The sequence below is a fragment of the Emydura macquarii genome, unplaced genomic scaffold (genome assembly GCF_026122565.2).
Source record: "Emydura macquarii macquarii isolate MOO-44397 ecotype Brisbane River unplaced genomic scaffold, CSIRO-AGI_Emac_v2 contig_18, whole genome shotgun sequence".
Classification (NCBI taxonomy): domain Eukaryota; kingdom Metazoa; phylum Chordata; order Testudines; family Chelidae; genus Emydura; species Emydura macquarii.
In genome coordinates this window covers 8,975,371-8,996,909 of record NW_027130155.1, presented here as the reverse complement: position 1 = coordinate 8,996,909, position 21,539 = coordinate 8,975,371, and the positions used below count along the sequence as shown (strand labels likewise).

At 41.2% G+C, this 21,539-nt stretch overlaps 1 protein-coding gene and 1 long non-coding RNA gene across 3 annotated transcripts in view; one reads left to right on the top strand and one right to left on the bottom strand.

The window, feature by feature from the left end:
* Positions 1-21,539, bottom strand: part of SLC9A9 (solute carrier family 9 member A9) — a 288,473-nt gene that overhangs the window by 44,993 nt on the left and 221,941 nt on the right. The window contains exons 13-14 of the mRNA XM_067556089.1: positions 20,196-20,244; positions 11,668-11,747 (exon numbers count right to left, since the gene is read on the bottom strand). Of these exons, the coding sequence (XP_067412190.1) occupies positions 11,668-11,747; positions 20,196-20,244 (129 nt within the window). The remainder of the gene's footprint in view (positions 1-11,667; positions 11,748-20,195; positions 20,245-21,539) is intronic.
* The window catches only part of LOC137158374 (uncharacterized), a 174,251-nt gene that overhangs the window by 71,073 nt on the left and 81,639 nt on the right, over positions 1-21,539 (top strand). Inside the window, exons 2-4 of one of the 2 annotated variants that reach the window (XR_010921424.1) lie at positions 875-925; positions 1,619-1,757; positions 11,579-11,794. This is a non-coding gene — a long non-coding RNA (uncharacterized lncRNA). Of the gene's footprint in view, positions 1-874; positions 926-1,618; positions 1,758-11,578; positions 11,795-21,539 lie in introns of those variants that run through there. The other variant, XR_010921411.1, reaches the window with a different exon arrangement.

Genomic DNA, 21,539 nt, shown 5'->3' with positions numbered 1-21,539 from the left:
TCTTTGTGTTTTATGCTATCTATCAATGACTTCAAAGGGCTTTGCATCTGGCAGCTAGAGTGTTCTCTGAGATGCTTTGACTCAACAGTATTTTCTAAGAAGTGATAAATCCATTAACATGTCCTTTGGCATTCCTTGATAATAACCTTAATCGTGCTGGGTTTCTTTACACTAATATGTTTCTATAAGAATTCCACTATAATTTAGCATTAATAATGAAGTACTTATTAGGAAGTATTATCAATTCCTTGCTTAGGTAGTTGTGTAATTAGCAATATCACATGGTGACAACTGCTGCAATTAAAAGAAAGTGCCATCTGCAAGTGGTCTGAGATACATAGAATATGCTATGTGCCAATGAAAGCATTTAAAATGTACTAACTAACTGAGGAGACAGAGTAACATGCTAAGGAACACTCAAACACTGTAGACAGGTAACTTCTTGAACATGCAGAGCTGGAAATGAAATAATGAGACTTGAGAGAAGATTTTGAGGCATGGCTGATTAAATCCGTGTTATAAGCTTTCTGTACTGCTGTATCATACTTAAGTCTCCTGGGTGCTGTAAAGTATTGTGAGCCAACAAACTATCATTTCATGCCTGAGTGGACTAATACAAGCCTAGGCGGCTGCTCCTCTGTCTGTACAAATTGCACTATGCCACAATAAAGTGAAATGAAAAATAAATAAAACAAAACACATAGGATGAAAACTTTGTCACATACCTAAAGTTAATGCCTGTCAATAAATTGAGATGCCATCTGGATTAGAGCCTGAGCAACAGCCTATTGAAATCAATGGAAAGAATCTTGGTAACTTCAACAGGCTTTGGATCAGCCCCTTAAATGTCTTTTTTTTTTTTTTTGACTGCTAGATCTGCTGGAAACTGATGAAGAGCTGAACTGGGAACTAAAAGGGAGAACTGGTAAGTGTGTTGCTCTTTCTGAAGTGCTAAGAATCTTAAATGTAGTAATTTTTCTTCTTGCCTCTTTCTCCATTGGCATTGGGTTGATACTGTTCATGTATCAGCAGAAAACATGTCTGTGAGAAGAATGGAGTGTGCTTTATGCAGTCTTGTTACTGTGGGTTCTGAATCTCTCTTCTGCTCTAAATTCTGACTCTGTCCAAATCAGAAATTTTCTGATGGAAGGTTTTTCTGTTGGAAAATGTGGCTTTGTTAATATTGAAACAGTCTATGGTAATGTAAATGTCCATGGTCTATGCTAATTCAGACAAAATTCCAGCAGAAACCAAGCAGGATCCCATCGGGACAGCCTGGCCTGGTTTCTTGCCAGTTCACCCACCTGCCTCCGGCAGCCCACCAAATGGAGTGCTGGGGAATCCAGGCTTCCAGATGGGCTGTTGGGAGGTTAGAGGCCCTGGGAGTCCCAGCTCGCAGAGCTTCCAGTCTCCTGGTTTCTTGGAAATCCAGGTTCCCAGCACATCAGTAGCCTGTGAGCCATCCTGTAGCTGTATCCAGTAGCTGGCCATTTCAAAGAACTTGGTTGGAAATTCTGGAATTTCCTGCAAAATGGGAATTCTAGTTTCTAGCCAGCTCTAATAAAAATACATTATATACTTTCCTGATATTACTGTTCTGAGCAAGCAATTGTTGTAGTTACCAGAAGAACATTATGAAGCTGCAAAAGGGAGAAGTTGCACCACACAGTTGTGACTGGGAAGGGAGGAATCCATGAGACAACGGCTGAGGAATCCATGAGACAAAGTGGTCCTTGTCTGAGAATGCCTGATATAACGTAAGTAGAAGATGCTCTAATTCCTGGGAATCATGATGTTAAATACAAATTCTAATTATTGACTATCAGATTGTCTACTACAGATTGTGGGTCAAATTCCACCTTCAGTTACAATGTGCAACTCCTTCTGAAATCAGTGGATATCCACAAGGATTTGAGGAGACTATTTGGCATACCTGTCTCTTTAAGAGGATAGAAAAAGTTGAATAAATAACTTTAAAATCCCATGTATTTTCTGACTCTTGTGAATCTCTTTTTAATACAAAAGTATTTCCCTCTTTTAAGAGACCAGTAATGATGACTCTATTGTCCTTTCCCACCTGTCCCATATCTGCAATGCTTTATTGGATTTCAAGAAAATCAATGTTCAAAGTTTTTCCCTACATCCCTTTATTTATCACTTCAAAGGCAGCAGCACTGCACTATAAAGACTTTAGAGTAGAGTTCAAGAAATTCACTGTAATGGCTTTGCTACCAGCAATGTAAAAGTCTTTAGTCTGACAAACCCCCACTTCAAGAAAAACTTAATTTTGGTGGTATTTCATATATCAAAAGGATAGAAATTAGAGATGGAACAGATCTATTAGGTCTAGTTCCTTCTCTTGCAACACTGGGTTGTTCCCAACAGCATATTTTCTGCTATTTTAAGAAGTCCAGTTTTAAATGTACAAAAGAATTGGGCTTCTGGTTTGCCGTGGGAGAACATTTCACAGTTTATTAAAACTGTCAGGAGTTAGGGACTCTTAGTTTAAGTCTGAATTTTCACTTTTTTAACTTCATCTCATTGCTGCTAGTTATATCCTCTTGTTCCATCCTAGTCTCTCCTCTTCTTCTTTGATTGTGAAAGTCTTCACTTTTATAGACTTAGCTGTCACAAGCTCAATTAGCTGTCATGAAGTCACTAATTTTTAATCCGTCCTTTTAAAATAGTTGCCCCAGCCCTCTAGTATCTTTTTTTGCTTTTCTATGAACTTCTTTCACATTCTCAGTGTCTTTCTGGGAATAAAACACCCACATTTCTTTTGTGATAAAGACGCTTACACTTAATATTTGCCCCAAAGTGATTTTTTTTCAGTTTGAACAAACTCTTCTTAGCCATTTCTGTATAGTGAAGATTTCTCTTTTTTGGTCCTGTGGAAGTAGCTGATCTGACCATGCAAGACTTTGTTCATAATCATGGCATGCTGACTGTAGAGAAGTAGCTTGAATCAAACTGGTGAAGTTTCATGATTTAAATAGGAATCCGTGAATGACATGGGAGGCAGGACAAAAGGCTCTTCTAGCAGTATTTCCTGGCTCAGCAAAAGTAGGAAGTAGTCAGAGATGAGATTTCCAGCTTGTCTGCTTACCCAAAAGGTTTAGATAACTAGTATAACTTTTGGATATTTGTGACCCTTTGAAAGTTTTGTCGCTTCCTCCAGTGTTGGAACCATGAATAATACAAGAAACATGGCAAAGGCTGCCAATGGATTATTGAGAGGAGTTGGGGGAGTCTTTATTAGTACAGATAAGGCCAGATCACTTATGGTACTGCCCTCTCTAAAATTAAACATCAAGGGTTAGGTTTGCACAACATTGTCATTTTGACTGGGTATTAGGTGATGTTTTGGGGTAGACACATTTCCACAGATTCAAGGAACTGAGACTGAATTCTAGAGCTCTTTGCTGAATATTATGTCTAATTAGTGGTTTTGTGCTCAGATTTGTGTGACTCTCCATCCCTCTTCAAGTACCTGGACGTAGTACTTGTATAGAAAATGCACCAGACGTTACGGTGCAGGCACCCAAGTATTATCTAAGACATAACCTAGTTTCTTTCCATTGTACTCTGCAACCCAGTAGAGAATTCATCCTGAAATGACAGCAATCCTCAGATTCTAAATAATGGCAAAACTAATCATAATAAAATCACCATCTTGAGTGGAAACACTAATACTCGTTAACACTTGCCTCCTCAGTGTGATGTAACTCACCCATCCTTGCATGTGTATATATACCGACCAAACAGAAGTTTCCACTTCATGCATCCGACTAAATGGGTTTCTGCCTACGAAAGCTTATGCCCAAATAAATGTGTTAGTCTTTAAGGTGCCAGAGCACTCTTGCTGTTTTGCTAACAATAGACTAACACGGCTACCCCTCTGGAACACTAATGCTGTACATGCTCATTAGCTCTCCTTCTTTGTTTGCTAAGACTTGACAATTCCACTCAGGAAAGAGAGACTGACCTAGTAGGAAGTAAGAATGGTGGGTTGTTTGGCCACCCAGAGAAGGAGAGAATGACCTTGACTCTAATGGCTTTTTTGAAATCATGTAATTTCTCTCCATCCACCCCCACTTTTTTTTCTAATTCCTAATATTTCAGAAACTAGGTAGTTGGAAGTTTTGGTAGCACTCAGAACAGCTTCCTCTGTGGTGTGTCTGTGTGTCTGTGAGGTGGTTATTAAGATATGGGGCTGGGGGGAGAAGTTGGAGATTTGAGTGAGGGAGAAATCAAAATACATTTTCAATTCTGTGTGTAGCTATATGCAACATAGACAAACCGGAACAAATACATTATGAAATATTGGTTTTAAACTACAAAGATAGAAAACACCCAGGGACTATACATTTAAACATGCCCTGTTGTCTCCTTATAAATACTATATTGATTTGAGTGAAATGCTAGTATGGTTGGATACAGTATGACCGGTATGATGAAGAACAGTGAGTTTTCATTGGCAGCTTTTTAAACCAGATTGCATGTCCACAAAAGAGGTTGTCTGAATAATTTTGAAGCAAGTTCACAGTGATGGCAATTGTTGCTATTAATAATATTGCTCCTGCGGCCCCTATTGAAATCAGAGCTGACTGTGCAGATGCTGTGTATGAGAGAACTTTGTTATGCTTGGCCACTTCAGCTGCTCAGTATTCAAGCAGCCTTCCCCCTTGGTGGTGGCCATATTAAAGACTTACACAACCCCCACGCTCTCCTTTTTCTTAGGGACAGTCCCTTCCTGCCATCCATATACAGAGTGAGTTCTTCCTGGGGTGGTTGACAGTCAGCTAAGGAGAAGACTTAAAATGACTGGCCATTCCAAAAACTCTCTCAGCTCACTTACAGAGCTAGAGCTGCTAAGAAAGAAGAGGCCTTACTCAATCCATGGAGTAATCACAGCAGTTATGGAGCGAGGGAGAAGGAAGCCACACACTGACAGTGGCAGGAGCTCCCATTCAACTTCCACTATAGTGACTGGCTCTGGGAGAGGTCCCTCTCATTCCCTACACCCTGTACCATTTAAGCAAAGAGAACAGATCATGTCTTTCTTGCATCTACAGAGTCGCACAGTCCTAGGGCTTTTGTAACTTTCAGTCTCTCAATGACTCCACACTGAGGGAGGGAGATGGAACAAGCATACTGAGTGGTGCTGCTCCAAGAGGCAAGGGACTAATTTACATGAGCTCCCTGAGCAGCTAGCTGTCAGTTCTCTTTGCCAAGATCCAGTTACCCAGTGGGGGAGTGTTCCAGTTTCACCTTTATACCAGGCCAACCCAGTCTCTGAATAGGTCAAGCCATTGTGTGGCTACCACAAGCAGACTTCTGACTGAAACAGCTCCGAGGGCCAGATTTCTTTGTAGCTGGTTCCTAAGTCAGTAACACACTAATTTTCCAGAATGATGTTATGCAGTTTTAAGTGCCATCTGCAAGAAGAGTTGATAGCAAAATCCTGACCACTTGGGGTTATTAAAGAACTTAAGATTCTTTTTGCTAGAGCAGAGATGTTAGACCTCATATCCTGGTTTTCAACCTGCATGAAATTTTCTGTCTATCCATGTTTCTTATACTGCACCCATCTCTGGTATATGAGTACCTGAATCTTGTGTCAGCTGCAGCTGGATAAAGTGGTCCCTGAATTCCTGTTTTTCACTGGTGTGAAATTGTCAGCTTGATCACTGTATGTCCGGGGTGAGGGCGAGAGGATTATCATTGGGTCCATGACACCACCCTCCATCATCCACTTGTTACCTTTTCAAACAAGCACATTCATGCTTTCTCCCATGCAGGCTGCCCTTCATCTGCAAAGCTACCTCCTTATCCTCCTCCAAACTTCACTTGACAACAAACTTGACAATGGTTGGGCTGCTTATGAGCTGAGACCACTGCCAATTCTGCTGACCAATATTGGCTCACTGTTTCCTTGTACTCTCTTGTCAATCTATATTCAGTTACCTCTTGTTTTTATACTTCATTTGTAAGCAGGGGCCATCTTTTTTTCCTGTGTTTGTACAGCGCCTTTCACAACTGGGTCCTGCTCCCTGAGTGAGGCTCCAAGGCACTATTGCAATTCAAACAATAAATAATATGAAAGCAATCTGGTGTCCTTCAGATTAAAAGGGTTCTGCAAAAGTGAAAGATATCTCTGCTATTTAACTAAAACTTTAGTAACTAGGAAGCCCCTCAGTTTCCATCAGGAAGGAGAAAATGGTATACAAAAGTCATTGCTATAGCAACTCTCCGTGTCTTTCCAAGGTCTCTAGCTCTGATATGACAATGACAAGTCATCATATAGGGAAGGAAATTCCCTTTAGGCTGACCAGATAGCAAGTGTGAAAAATTGGGAAAGGCAGTGGGTAGGTGCCCATATAAGAAGAATACTGGAACATCAGCACTATCCCTATAAAATCAGGACATCTGGTCACCCTAATTCCCTTTGACTGTCAGTTCTTCCTCCTCTGGAATACATAATATTGCTTAATATTGCAAGCATAATATTGCTTAATATTGTAAGCAAAAGAGAGGCTTTCCTGTGTTCTCACAACTTCTCAATCACGCTTATAATGACAGCCAATGAAGAAAAAGGTGCCTTTAGTCCATATACAAGCCATAGGAGGGATGAAAAAGAAAACAGGATCTACTAAATTAGACAGAATAAACTTTGAAAGCATTTAAAATCAATGCAATTCCTCTTAGCTGATTCAAGGGGCGAGGGAAGACCATACATCTTTCCTTTAGACTCTGAAAGGAATATATCAGAATGATGAATAATTCTAGAAATACTCAAAGCTTCTCCATGAAAAGTTGATTTACTCAATCACAATGTCCCTATTTCCATTCCTGAACGCACCTTCCTTTGCCATAATGGGGTATATGGCACCTAAAGTTCAACAGATTCTGTAAAGCAATGGTGTGCTCCTCCTCCCTTCAATGCAGTATGTGTAAAAGAAGCTCAAAAGAGAAGACACTTAAACTAGGCCCTCAAAGGAATTTAGCACTAACTTCCATTGAAACCAGTAGAGTTGTCTCAAGGAAGAGATGGGCCTGTCATTGCATCACCACAATTCCAGCATTCCCTATACACCAACACACATCATCTCAGACCTTTGCATACATTTTATAATGATCTTTCTGTTGCAACTGTTCACTAGTTGCTTCTCCTCCAGGACATTAAAGCAGGAATAGCTGATGCTCTGCAGTCTATTGTCCACTGTGGCATTCCCACATTGGACTCAGCCACATCCCTACACCTTTGTCAGGAAACAACCAATCAGTCCTAGTCGTGGGCTGAGCCTGGGACCAGGCCCATTACACACAGTATTTATCAAGTAGTAAAACCAAACTTACTATGCATCCCTGGCATCTGGTTTTCCTCCTTTTTTCCTTCTTCTTGGCTTTACTCCATTCCTTCTACGGAGTCTCAGTGCATCTTTTCCTCTGTCTTGTGGTATCTCGTGTTCCTCAGTTTAACTTTTAATATGTTATGTTGAAGAGAGAGCTTATCCATTAAACGTACAAAGTCTGCATTGGGTTAATGTGTTATGTGCTCTCTCTTTTCTTCCCCTTTAAAACACTCCCTTCTTCCTCTCAACCATTCCTTCATCTTCATCATCAGTACATCTTACTCTCTGTCCCAAGTTTTACCACCTGTCCTCAATCTGTATACTGAGTTACAGGCAGGGAGAAGCCTGTTGTGGGCATAGAGAGGGCAAAATGATCTAAGTCGGGGAAGTGACAGTTACATGACTACATGAAAAGCGAAGGAAATCTTAGTGGACAAAGAACCTGCTATAAGATTAACCCAGATCGGCTGGTTAAATTGTATCCCCTATGGTAGTTGAAAAATTGGTAAAGGTTCTTTGTAAATCACTATTCTAAACTATTGTTATTCTTTGGGCTAGATTGTGACTTTCACTGTATACCTCACTAGCGGAGAAAGAACCTCTCTCACCACTACACAAGCTACCACTGCCCAGACCCCAAGTAAGTGGCTACTGCATGCCTGCATATTACTGCTCTGAAGCAAGTGGGTGGGGAATAGATGGAGCCAGTGGTGGTAATGCAGGAGCTGATATGGGTACAAGGCAGCAGTAGATCACTACCACCCTGGAGCAAAAACAGGCCAGGGAAGGAACCGGGGTTCCGCGAGACACAATCCCTTTCCTGGGGTGCTTTTGGTATGAACACCTTCACTCCTTTCTGTGGGCTGTGTCCTCATGTGCTAATGACCCCAAATGGAAAGAGACCTTCACTGTTTACAGAATCAAAAATTCCACTTGTACTTTTATTTTTTAGTTAAATTTTGCTGTACTCAATACAAATACATTAGGTGCCCTTGAAGGGAACTTAAACAATCATACTACACCATGTTCATGACAGTGCTGGGACATTAATTCTATTACCTCAATAAATATTCTTGAAACAGTTAGTATTTCCCCCTCCTCCCCACTCTTCTTCTTCCCCATCATCTCTTAGTATTGTATTACAGCTCAAAATGGTGACATACTCCAAGCTATAAAAACATCAACACAGAGACCAACTCTTAGACATTAAGCCATATTAAAATACTAAATGTTTTATCTTGTTCTGTACTTACTGCAACGTTGAAATGAAAAAAACTCAATGGGGGTATCTCTAAGTACTCAAATTATTTCTTAATTTTTATTGTTCTAATGTTAATGTTCCTTAGTTTTAGTGTTTAGAGTGAGATGTATTTTCTTAGGTATCTAGGACAAGATCCAGTGCCAGTTGAAGCAAATGACCTCTATTGATTTGAACTGGCTTTGAATCAGTGACTGAATTTACAATGTTGTCTCTAAAACATTCCCCAAATCAATTTAGGAATGTATACTTTTATAATCCCACTCTTACCTGGCATGTTACCATTGTCTAGAAACACTTAAATGGAAATCATTCAGAATGACAGCAAGAAACAAGGGAACCTTTTGATTGCTGCAATTGTGTTTCTTCGCACGAAATAAACAGACATTAGGGATGTTATTACCAAAAGAGTGGGTAAATATGTGCTGTTGCTTAGAGCAAATGTCAGGCCACAGAAATGTCATAGGCATGGACTCCTCCTAAGTGTATAACCAGAGAGATGAGTACTTTTCAGAACCTTTTCTTTGAAGGCTTTATCATAATCTATTGTGCAATCCTGTACTGGGTATAAATACTACACTACATGACAATTATATTAATTTCTTCTTTTAAATTCAGCAGCACAACTTCTTAACATTGCTAAGAGAAGGACACAGATATTAAAGAAAAGTTTGGTTAGATAATTTGTCTCTCTCTAAGGAATAGGAACATATTTCAGAGCAGAATAGTGACTCACATGGCAGAAATGCTCAGAACTGTCAGTCCAAGCATTAGTGGGTTGAACTATCCTTCTCCACAGGGATTTGAATATGTCTTCAGCATAACTAAAATGTAAAAATCTTATTTTTTAAAAAAATGAAAATAATCTGTAGGATAATGGCAGGGCTGCAGTGTCTGAAAATGTGAACACTGGAGAAAGATTACCAGACAAGAAGACAGATTGCTACTTAAGATGTAAATTTGCTTTCATTTTCTGAATCTCTTAAAAAATCCTTTAGAAATGTAATGTCTTCTTGAAATGCAAAAACCTTGGAAGTCAAACTTTCTTAAGCAAGCAGGAAGAAAGGGTTATTGTCCTGAATTTGAGATATACATGGCTTCTCCCTTTGGGATAAGCCCCCCAAAAGATAATTGTAGTAGGGCTTGCTCTGCCACTTCACAGCAATCTGGATCATAGATTCAACCTCTCTCCTCTCACCATTTTTTCCTTCTGTTCTCTCCAATATTCCCTTCCTTTTTGCCCACACCTGATCCTTGTTTCTCCTAAGTCCACCTTTCCTGTAGCCCTTTCCTTTCCTTTGGCCTGTCTTCTGCTCTTTCTACATTGGTTCTTGCTTTTTTTCCCTTCTATCCCTATCCCATTTCCCCTTTATTCTGTCTTCATTCCTCCCTCTCGGTTTTCTTTTCTTCTCTCTTTCACGCATCCCACACTTTCCTTTCCTGACCCATTTTCTCTCCCTTTTTCATAATCATCTTCTTTTCTGTCCTGTTTTCCCCTTCCTACTGATCTACCATGGTTTAGATCCTTTTAAAATTTCCCAAAGCCACAGGCTTTTCCTTCTGAAGGAGGAATGAGATCTGTGTGTATCTAAATCCAGAGATGATGGCATTTAGTATTTTTTTAAACACATTCTTCCCCTTAGTGTATTGCACATACTATTTTCCACTGTGCCTGGAAAGTAGAGAACTGTGAACTTAAGTCTCTTTTAGTTAGAATTAAAATATTTAACTTCTTTGTCCTTAGAAGTGACTGGATAGATAAATTAGGGGCTGTCTATTTCTATTTCTTACCAAAAGAGATGTTTGCCGGTTAGAAGACTTTTTGAGGGATAGTTTCACTGAAGTTATAATAAGAAGCTTCATTGCTTTAAAGTAACATTTTATCAGCTATGTTCTCATCCAAGTTTGCTTTTGCTCCCATCAGAAAAACGTATATGAAATGTATAGCATGAGTGTTTGATCTGTGCTCCAATATGATGTAGCATGATGGAACAGCAGGAGTTTGGCAGGTCAGCACTGAAGTATATTGGGGGGGTTGCCAAAATACTGCCTGACCCTGTATCCAGGGAAGTCAACAGAATGTTATCTTCATTGCATTGGTACCTGCTCTATAACATTGATTCTCCACTGTCTTGCATCGTGGGGTATCACTGAGACCTGTGCAAAGTGCATGTAAAAGCGATACCAAATCAGCACGATAACCTGTTACAGCCACTTTACACAAGCGTCAGTGAGGATACAAGATGCATGGCCGTGGAGAATCCAACTCCGTGGGCTCTAGTGTGGCTTTTAGAAGCAGCTGGGTGGCAGCAAGGTGGCCCTGCTGTGCCCCAGCAGCCATTGTTTCTCAGGAAGGTTCAATGCTTCCAGGAGCCCCCAGTATTCAGAGAATGTGCCCGCTCTTCCCCCACCCCCACCTCAGGGGGTGTGGAATGTGCACCTCTGGATGGCTGTTGGGGATGTGTGGCCAGGACCAATGTGTCACTTGTTCTGCATCTTCCCTGGGGTGGCTACTGAACCAAGATGTGCAAGCAGACAGTAGCCTCTGCTCAGAGGAGGGCTGGGATGGTGATTGCGGCTGGACCCTGTGCAGGGAGACTCAAGGGAGGCTTCATGGGTCCTTTCTCACTTGCTTAATGACCAGCCACAGTCAGGCTTTATATGGTCTCAAACATCTTTCTTTCCTGAGCAATGAATTCACTCCCAACTTGGAACAACAACATTGTAACTGGCTCATTCCTGCACACATTTTATATCCTGGAATTAGACACGATTAATTTGTTTTAATTTGTTGATGAAACTTTGATCTAGGAAGGTCTTCTCAGCCTGATTCAATCCTCCCTGTTGCCTCACTTAACAATATGCTGCAACTGTGCTTGCCTATTTAAATACGGTCTTTGAACTCCCTTTCATTATTTCTTCTCTTTACAAAGTCTGTGATTTCATTTCACTTTCTTTTTTTTAGACAGGATGATACTGTTTGGACTCTTAAGCATTTCCAATGTGCTCCACCTAATGAAGCTGATTCCATGGTTTATAAAAATAAAAGGATACTTATGATCAAATCCATACCATATTCTGAACAGCCACGCACTCTCAGCCTTGGTTGTGTTTTTATCTGCAGTAGTCGCTCTCTGCAAAATAAATACATATATAAAATGGAAAGACTTTTTGAAATAAATAAAACAAAGTTTTGACATTAAAAATAATTGTCAAATCAAATTACATTTACCTGCATGTTTTTATTAAAAAAACCTCCCAATCGTCTTTAGCCCAGATTTCATCTCAGTATGTGAACCTGTTCATGGGCAAATTGGATCATCAGCACATTTCTCCTTGCTGTGCTGGAACTCAAGTGGAATAATTCAGCATTTACTTTTATTAATGATTCCAATTTTATTAAGCAGCTGAGAAGCACTACATTCTGAGATCAATAAAAATGATATTTCTGTTAAATTGCTGTAGTGGGATTATTTCAGTTTACTGCTGTCAAGTTCAGATGGTATTTGTTTATGGCTTACAAAAAGGTCATTCCTAAAGGGATCATAATATTCCAATAATAATGACACTAGTTTCCTTTCTATTTTTTTCTTCTTTGCTTGATAAGAAAAATAAACAACAGCACTGTAGGCTACAGCTAGTTTTCAGTATTTTTCTGCACTGATTCTAAATAGTGGTCTCCATTCTGCAAGTTGACTTCAGCCAGGCTCTGCATGAGTACAGGGGTCTGCCTCACACAGCACAGGTTGCAGAATCACAGCCGGAGTCTGGAATTATATGTCAGCAACCTCCTCATATACTATATGGCTAATTAGTCATAATCTGGGTGTTATTCAAACAATAGCATAAGAATTAACAACAGTATGGGAATAGATATGGGAAGGGGCATTCCAAATAGCACACTCCAGTAGAGTTTTATTTCTCTTTAGCTTTAATTTTGATGTGTGGATTTTTTTTTTAAGATTCATTCTGTGGAAGAGGTTATCTGTGGAATGTTGAATGGGAACTTTTTACTTTCTGAATTTTTCAGTTCACTTTGTCTAATTAGTTCTTTGTTTTAATCTAATAGTACAAACTTTCTTGTCTCTTATACCATGATGCATGTAAGGTTCATAATAACAGGGCTGCACACAGTGAAGGCCTGATCCAAACCCCAGTGAATTCCATCGGACTCTTTAAATTGATTTAATTGGGCTTTGGATAACACCCTATAGAGAATGTCTACACCACAGCTGGGAACAAGTTTCCCAAGGCAGGTAGACAGACCTGCTAGCAGGGTGTGAGCTAACCCACTAAAACTAGTAAAGTGGATCTTCCAGTTCAGGTGAAAGCTTGGGTGTGATCTCCTAGAATTCATATCAGCAAAACTCCCAGGGAGGTCAGTGGCAGTTTTGTTAACTCCAGACTTGCAGGGCTGTGCATAGTAAACCTACACGTGTAGCACCCGGGACAAATAGTCCTGAAAGTGGATTCAGCTCCCATTGAGTTGAGTGGAAGGATTTTGTTTTAATTTGTGTGTCTTCTCATGCCGTGAAATCCTTTTGGTGCAGGGAGGGCTCAAGGGGAATGATGATGACCTCAAGAATTCATGGTAGCCCAGATCCCGCAGGAACAATACCATCATGGGATGATAGGGAAGCAGCAGGGGCTGCATGCTAGTGCGGATGCTACTGGCCTCTGGCGGCTCCTCAGTGAGTTGCAGGTTTAAAGTCTGAACCTATAGCCTTTCCTGCAGGGCTGGGCAGTGGCAGTGGGGCGCGCACACTGCCAGCAGTCTGATGGAAAAATAAGAGGATCTCTGAACTGAAACAGCCAGTGCTTCCAACCCCTACACAGGAATAATCCCTGTGGGTGAGTGGCGTTAGGCTGACCAGATAGCAAGCATGAAAAATCAGGATGCGAGTGGGGGGGTAATAAGTGGCTATATAAGACAAAGCCCCAAATATCAGGACTGTCCTTTATAAAATTGGGGCAGCTTGTCACCCTAAGCAGGCTCCTGTTTCCAAAGTCATGTACAGTTCCCCATCCGGCCTGCAGGAGGAGGTGGGAAGAGAATGGAAATGTTGGGACACTTTCCTTCCCAGGAGCTACAGAAATAATGGCCAGTTAAACGCATCTCCTTTGGTTGACCTTTAGTTTAACAGGAGAGCTATCCATAGCTATACAGGAAACTGCTTGAGCTCCCCCGTGACCTAACAGCTGCCTATAGCATTCTTCCAAAATATTGCTTGAAAATACACCCCCCTCACCTAGTCTCTGTGGAGATGTATCTAGCTGGAGAGCTGAGAGACATAAATCAGCTGAATAAAAGCTTTTATCAACCACCTTTGTTTTTGTGAGGAAATTAATTAGATTCTTTTTTTAAAAAACTGCAAGAAAAAGCTTTTTGTCTTTTTTCTAGTAGACTGGCTTTGCAACTCAGCTTAATGATTATTTATCCTGTATGCCTGGTCATCAGAATTAGCTTTTCGTGTTTTTATTCTAATTGGGTACGCCATGCAATGGACTGACTGCATTCATTTATTTCTGCACATTATTGATGGCCTTTCAGAACTGAGTTATGAAAGCCCATCAATAAATGGATGCAAATAAATGAGTTAGCCTCGTGTATGGTCTGTTTATGCAAGAGGGTTAATGATAAATACATCTGAGAAAAACAGAACTAGAAACTGAAAAAAAAGAAACGGAGGGTACCCCTGATGTGGATGGTGGACAAAGGAGGGCTCTGCAAAGTCCAAATGGTGATTATGGACAACAGTCTGCCCAGAGCTGCTATTTTGAAGCACAGTGTGATACGACCGGTGCCCAGGGTAGCCAACTGATAATGCCAAGGTCAGGGCAGGCTGCAAAAGGAGAGCAGATTCTCCCCACGCTGGTGGGTGACACTGAAGCCCGGCTTCCCAACCAGCCACGAACTGCTTCTGATTTCCCCACACAGGTTATCAAGAAGCCAGTGCACAAATGCCCACAGCTCCCTTTACTGCATTTCAGCTCCAGGCTCCCAAATCAGCACTAGGTCCAGTAAAGAGACCAGTTACTAGAACTCTATGCTCTTTACTAAAAAGGTTCCCTCTGACCCCAAGGGGTCAGCCACAGCACCAGTTCAATATGAGTTTGGATCTTACCTAAAATACCACACTGGCAGCCAATCCTTTAGTATCTAAACTAAAGGTTTATTGTAAAAGGAAAGAAATAAACCATGAGAGAAATGTTAAAGGGTTAAAGTAAATCACAGATATACAAATGATTAAAAGTCCATTTACATCAGGTTTCTGGAAGAAATGTGGATTTGCAGGCTTGTATAGTTCCCTCTGGTTCACATCCAGTACCTGGATGGGTCTAAGTCCTTCGGTTCAGTTGCATAATGAATAGATCCAGAGGTAGGTGGGTGTCTGCAGCTGGACAGGATCATAGACCAAATGGATCCTGTGGTTTGATCTTATAAACCCCCTCCCCTGGCCATGTGGCCTGTGGACAGTCACAAGACCCAAACTGGAGTCCAGAGTCACATGGGCCAATCCTGGTGCCTCTTCAGGTGTGCTGCCTGCAGTGGAATTCAGAGTCACGTAAGCAGGTTCTGGTGACTCATTGGTGATGCTGGCTTCTCCCTCTGGGCCCCTTGCACCTGGGAATGCCTTAATGGACCATTATGTGGGCCATTGTTCTGTGGCCATCCTATCTGGGGTGTTGCCCAGGCAGCACAATTTGAAACACAGATATCTCTAATACGTCTATAACTTCCATTTCACATATTACACATGAACATAAGTATTATTATCTTACTTAGCCTATTACAACCTTCCGAACAGTACCTGACATGGCGTATCCCACATGGATTATTATGATTCTGCCATGCTGATGTCACACAATATACTAAATGCCCCCCCCACTCCAGCCCGCATGACACACAGCTTCCTGTATCTCTTGCTGAGTGTGAAAGCGATGAGCCCCAAAAGGAGTATCTGACCAGGAGCAATTTGGGGTTTTTCTCCTCATGTATAATGAGATTTTCTTAAGCTTCAGGACCTGGATGACTCTTCTTGCCCCAGAGGGAAGTATGCATCACTGAAAAATGCTAGTGCTCCACTGGCAATGTTTAATTAGCGTGGTTCCAACACACAACAGTAATGCTATAAGGCTACTCAGCCTCTGTTTCTGGGGGTCTTGAATCTATTTTCTGTGTCTTAGGTTCAGTAGTGATATCTTTCTTTCCCAATAACTCTACTAACAGCCTTAGCATATAATTACTTCTCCCAGTACCAGGCCAGGCTATGACATCTACTGGAAGATACAACTAGATGACCTTGTACTAAAAGTGGGACTACAGTAAAATGTTTCTCCCGAGTCAGGACAGACTCATCATTGGCAGCATGGTTTCTGAGCTTGGAGGAGCATAGTGCTTAGCTGAACCTTAAAAAGTAACCACATACAACAAAGTAATTGGAAGGGAAATTAAGGTTGCAGGCATGTCAGTAATTAGGGTGTATCGTACATAGGAATGCTAAGGTACAGCAATGTTGCTGATTTATATTGCCTTACAGCATTAGTGTAACCCACAGTGGCCAACTCTTCATCCTTTGTAGATAGATGGGCTTTGTATAGGGGATCTTGTGTGGGGTAGAGAAGATGGAATTATTTCCTCCAGGCTGCAGAGCTGCTTACCTACTGAAGTGCAAGAACTGCAATAGCATCATCAGCACTTGCTTCCCATTGTGCAAAGAAGGAATGAATGACCACTGGATCTGCATAGTCATGGACCCATTGACCTTGATCCTTCCACAATCCACTCCTCATCTGCAGCCATACCAAACTTAACACCATAAAAGGGCCAGATCAACAACTGGTGTAATTCTATTGAAGTTAATGCAGTTACTCTGATTTACACCAGCTGAGATGTAGGGTTGCCACCTTTCTAATGGCAACTGGACCCTGTCCTGCCTCATTCCCCCTTGGCCCCCAGAGGGCTCCTCCCCACCATCTCTTCACCAGGTCCCACCCCCTTCTCTGCCTCTTCCCCCAAGGCTCTGCCCCTGCTCCACCTCTTCTCTGAAGGACCCGCACCCATTTCTCACTCCTCGTTTCCCTCTGCCCCCGTCACTTGCTGGATCATCTCAAGGCTGACCTAGCTGAGCAGGGCCTGGCACAGATTAATGACCTGGCCCCTCCCCCAGCCCCATGGTAAATGATCTTTTGGTTTGGGTGCCATAAATTAGGGTTTCCAGGTCCCCAAATACTGGGCACCTGGCAACTCTAGCTGGATGCAAGCCAAAAATGTGCCTGTCCGGATAAAAAACAGAGGGTGGCAACCGTATGAGAAACTGGTCTAGGACAAATTCCTCTGTGTATGTGAGAGGGTGGAAGTAGTATTTGTAAGGATTATGTTTGTAGAAAAACAAACAAAACAACATAGTGAAAGCCAAAAAAGACAAAGGTAACGCTAGTCAAAAGTCAAGTTAGCTTCACTCTCCTCCCTAGTGCAATCAGAGGTTTCCCTGCATGTCCTCTTGTGTGACAGCCACAAGAACAAGGCAGGCAAAGCTCAGAATAGTTTGGTAACACCTGAAATTGATGATAAAGTGTGTTAACAGGCTGATGACACAAGATAATGTTATCCAAATGCCTTCATTAACCAGGTCTGTGCCATTAATTTGTTATCTCAGGTGTTTGATGGAGAGGGAGGGTGACATGCCCCTGTTCTTCCCCCAGGCCTGCTGGAGTAGTTGCTGCTGGAAGGGACAGAGAGCAGTCCGTTGCTTCTCAAATGAGAACAGGGACTACAACTGAGAAGGACACAAATGGGCAGTTTCCAGGCACAACTTGTCCCTTATCATGATTGTGCTTCTTGGACTAGTCCATCATGTCACCCTCTCAAAAACAATAAATGAAACAGTCAGGTATGAAATCCCCTCTGATTGGGAAAACCTGAGTCAAAGGTTCAAATCTCAACAGTGGTGACACAGCCACCCCCTCATCCTTTTGAATTGAAATAAAATAAATTCTGCCCATTGACCTGTGCGTCTTGTTCCATTGAAAACTTAAAAATCATGGTCCTGTCTGCTCCTCTTGGACATTAAAGATCACATAACACTTTTCACAGTAATATGTGGTTTGTTTGTGCCAATTTCTTTAGCCAAAAATGTTGTGTGCATAAGTGCCACTTCCCATCCCAGAGGTGGCTGTACTTCAAGCTGCAACGTATCCTATATAACTGTAACGTGCTTTCAAGTTCTTTCAGGTGGAAGTAGTTATTTAAGTATAAGATATGGCCAAAAAAAATAAATAAATCCTGTGGTATGAAAGAGGGAATAGGAAGTATATGAAGAAAACTAAAAGTCAGTGTGGAAGATACAGTAAAAGAAAAGTAAAACTCATATCAGAAGTTGTGCAAGAGAAAAATAAAGAGAAAGAAAAGGAAGTGTCTAAAAACTATAGAGGAAAAGGATGAAAGATTTAGATGAAGGAAAAGAAGAAACTTTAAAGAAACAATCTGAAAGAAAAAGCGAAGCACAGTCAGTAGTACTAAATTAAAAAGAGAAAAAATGGACAATGACATAGAGAACTGTATTAATAACATTTAATATAAGCGCTACACTTAAACATGTGAGAGAAATGAAAAGAGTTAAAATTTTAAAAGGAAATCAGAGCAACAAGACTACCTTGCTAGGTAAAAATATTTTACAATAAAATATGCTGATTTAGATATGATTGGTGTGAAATGTGTTATATTAACACACCTACTCTATTTTGCTGCTGAGTTCTGTCAATGGAACTAGGTGTTAATTAACAGAACACAGTTTGGGTCATTGGGTGCCTTATTGTTATTCACAAATATATACCTCTCATTTTTAGCAGAAAAGAAAGAAAATTAGAAGTCCTATCTATTACCTCTAGTGCAAGCACATTTTCACAAAAAAGCAAAACCCAAAAAGCCACATTCAAGGTGAAATAATGTTTATATTGTACAATGCAACATAATCTCTGATGTTGATCAGTATGTCCTAGAGTACTGTAAACTGGAAAAGATGCTGCTGTCTATATTATTATTGTAACTGCAATGTAGGTAAAACCAGATTTCTAGAGAAGAGGAAAGTGGAAAATCTCCAGAAGGAGAGCAAAGAGACAAAGGTGTTACTTCAGACCTTTAAAAACACAGTAGAGACATTCAAGGAAAGGAAGAAGGGGGAATGCTTTCTCAGTGAGAAGGGATCTTTTGGGAACTGGAACAGTTGAAGCGGAAGGAAGCTGATTGTCAGGGTTAGAGAAGAATTTCTGATTCGTTCAACATATTTCCTATGTCTCAGCAAACTTCTAACTTAGCGGTGCAAAGAAAACACAGGACATTACAAGAGGATTCAACAAAATACAGACATTAGTGGGTCCTATCCCACTTCTGCAGCATCTCAAGGAAGTGGAGGACACATTCACCTAAGCACCTAAAGGACAATGTGAAGGAGAAGTCATGAGCTAGAGGAGTGAGGACCTGGAACTCTGAAAGGACACTAACCAAATCCCAAAGAATGCTCAGGAGTGGCAAGGAAACGGAGACGGGATGATATACAGATGTTTTATTGGTTTTCTTAGATCTCTGTTGTGCTGTCTGTAAAGCATGTTTTGTTTTAGAAATTCCTCTGCAAAATCTGTGTCTATTTGCTTCTACTATCTCATATCTCTGAAGTGGTAAACTATAAACCAGAGTGCCCACAAGGATGGCATTCTGGGAAGGTTGTGTTTAAACTACTGGGGAGTCTTTGGGGGTTCAGCACTGGTCTTGGGGCCTAGGGACCCATTTCCAAGGAGGGTCTTTGCCCAGGGAGTGAGCTGAGCAGCCAAAGACAGAGACAGTGCCAGGAGCCTGCACAGTCCCTGGAGAGGAGCAGACAACTCCAGTGTATGGGTCCAAACATGGCAGCCTAGCGAATGTCCAGCTGGGAGGGCTTGACTAGGGCTGGAACAGAACATAATGCTGTATTGTAAACATTTTTAGACAGAAACACCAAAAAAAGGCAGGGACAATGGGGTGACAGATGAGCATGTGCAGTTCGTAAATAGCCTCCTCTGTCCTAGTGGCCTACCATTTTTTAACCCAAATATATGTTCAGACGGCCATGTTAAAAATGACGAATACATATTTTCAGCAACTTGACCTATCCTGTTGCCCATTGTCGAGAATTACAATCATGCATAGTTCCTTTGTTTAATCTAGGGACCTGAACATTGTTCTGAAATCTTTTGCCTTCATAAATTCAGTTGATAGCTAATTCAAGCTTTGGATTTACCAATTCCACTTTTGTTTTATTAATATTTAATCATGTCTATATTTATTTATAATGTATTCCTCAACACTCAGTATCCGATAAAGATATTTTGGTACCCAAGTGAAACTGATAATGTATGTAACTGTCATCTCAATAAACAGTTACACAATATTTTGAAGCTCCTACTATTTTGTACTTGCATCTTCTGCATTTATAGCAGAGATAGCTCTGCTCTAAATATTTCCAGTTACTACACAGAGAAACACGAATTAAACATGACTGAACATTATCCTATTCAACATAGATAAATCTATAGCTGTAACTTGCCTGACTTGCAGTTTCTGCTTTCAGATCTTCATCTGGATCTATGCCAACCCTATTAAAGAAAACAGGACACATGGTGAATGACTCAATGCAGATTAGATGGTCATGTGTGTAGAACTGTTTCTTTGTACTACATCATTCAGTACAAAGTAGGTAAGAAATATGCAGAAGTGGCAGAACATTATTAAGATCTTTTCCAAAATCAAAAGATTCTTTATACCTGGTGCTCATAATACTGGACTGAGATCCTCACCCTCCCTCAAATCTTCGTATGCCAGCTAAAAGGGCCAGAGTGTCATCAAGGAGTCCTAAAAAACATGTATCTAGGCAAGGAGAATTCCCCCGGTGCAGACATTGCAGAAAACAGCTGTATGGCTGCTCTCTGAAGACCCCCTAGCGACTCCTGGCATAGACAGCATGCTGGGGACAGGAGAAATGTGTTTGAGGGTGTGACTACAGTGCACAGTGCTTTAGAGATTCCAGGAAGCACTGCAGCCTATAGACATAGCTGGCGTGGCTAATATAACTTAAACAGGCATCCAGGGCATAGTTATGCCAGGGCCTCTCCAGCCCCTGGAACAACTCAGTGGCGGAAAGGTTCAAGGTAGCTTAAATCTGCCTTAGCCCCCTCTTCCCTTGGGCTGTGAATCTCAAACCTGGCAAAAACTAAAATCACTGGTCTTTAATTGCTTTTGCTTCAACACATCTTTCTCAATAGCCTCTCCCGTTCCACACATAGGCATTTATAACATTGTGATGCAAGATGCCACTATCATTTTTATTTGTATTACAGTAGACATGGCCAAAATAACAGACCAGGGAGATAGTCTTAGCGACAGCATTTGGAAAGGACTTGAATGGGACCAGTTATGTGTCTGGAAGGCAAGATTGAGGGAAGGAGGCTTCCACAGAGGCGATGGAAGACAGTGAAGGCCTGGGTGGAGTTTCTAGCTGTGTGGACAGAAAGAAAAGTCTGGTTGTTAAAGATGATATGGAGGAGAAATGACAAGATTTGGATACGGCCTTGATGGGCCCAGCTAGCAAGAAGAGTGACTCAAAGATGATAAGCAGATGACGGGCATGAGTACCAGGGAGGATTGGGTGGTGACCAGAGTGATAAAGGAAAGGAAGAGCAGTGAGAGAAGACTAATGCAGACATTCACCTCATGGAAATCTAATGTCCAAAGAGAGAGTGACAAGCTGCCCATGTAGGCATCAGGTCCACTGAGCTAATGGAGAATCTACTGATGCAGAGAAAATGTATTCTTTCACCAGATGTTCATGTAAGGCTGCTTTACCATGTGCTTAATAGTTTTCCTCCTTGTGTATGTTTTTTTCTATCAGTTA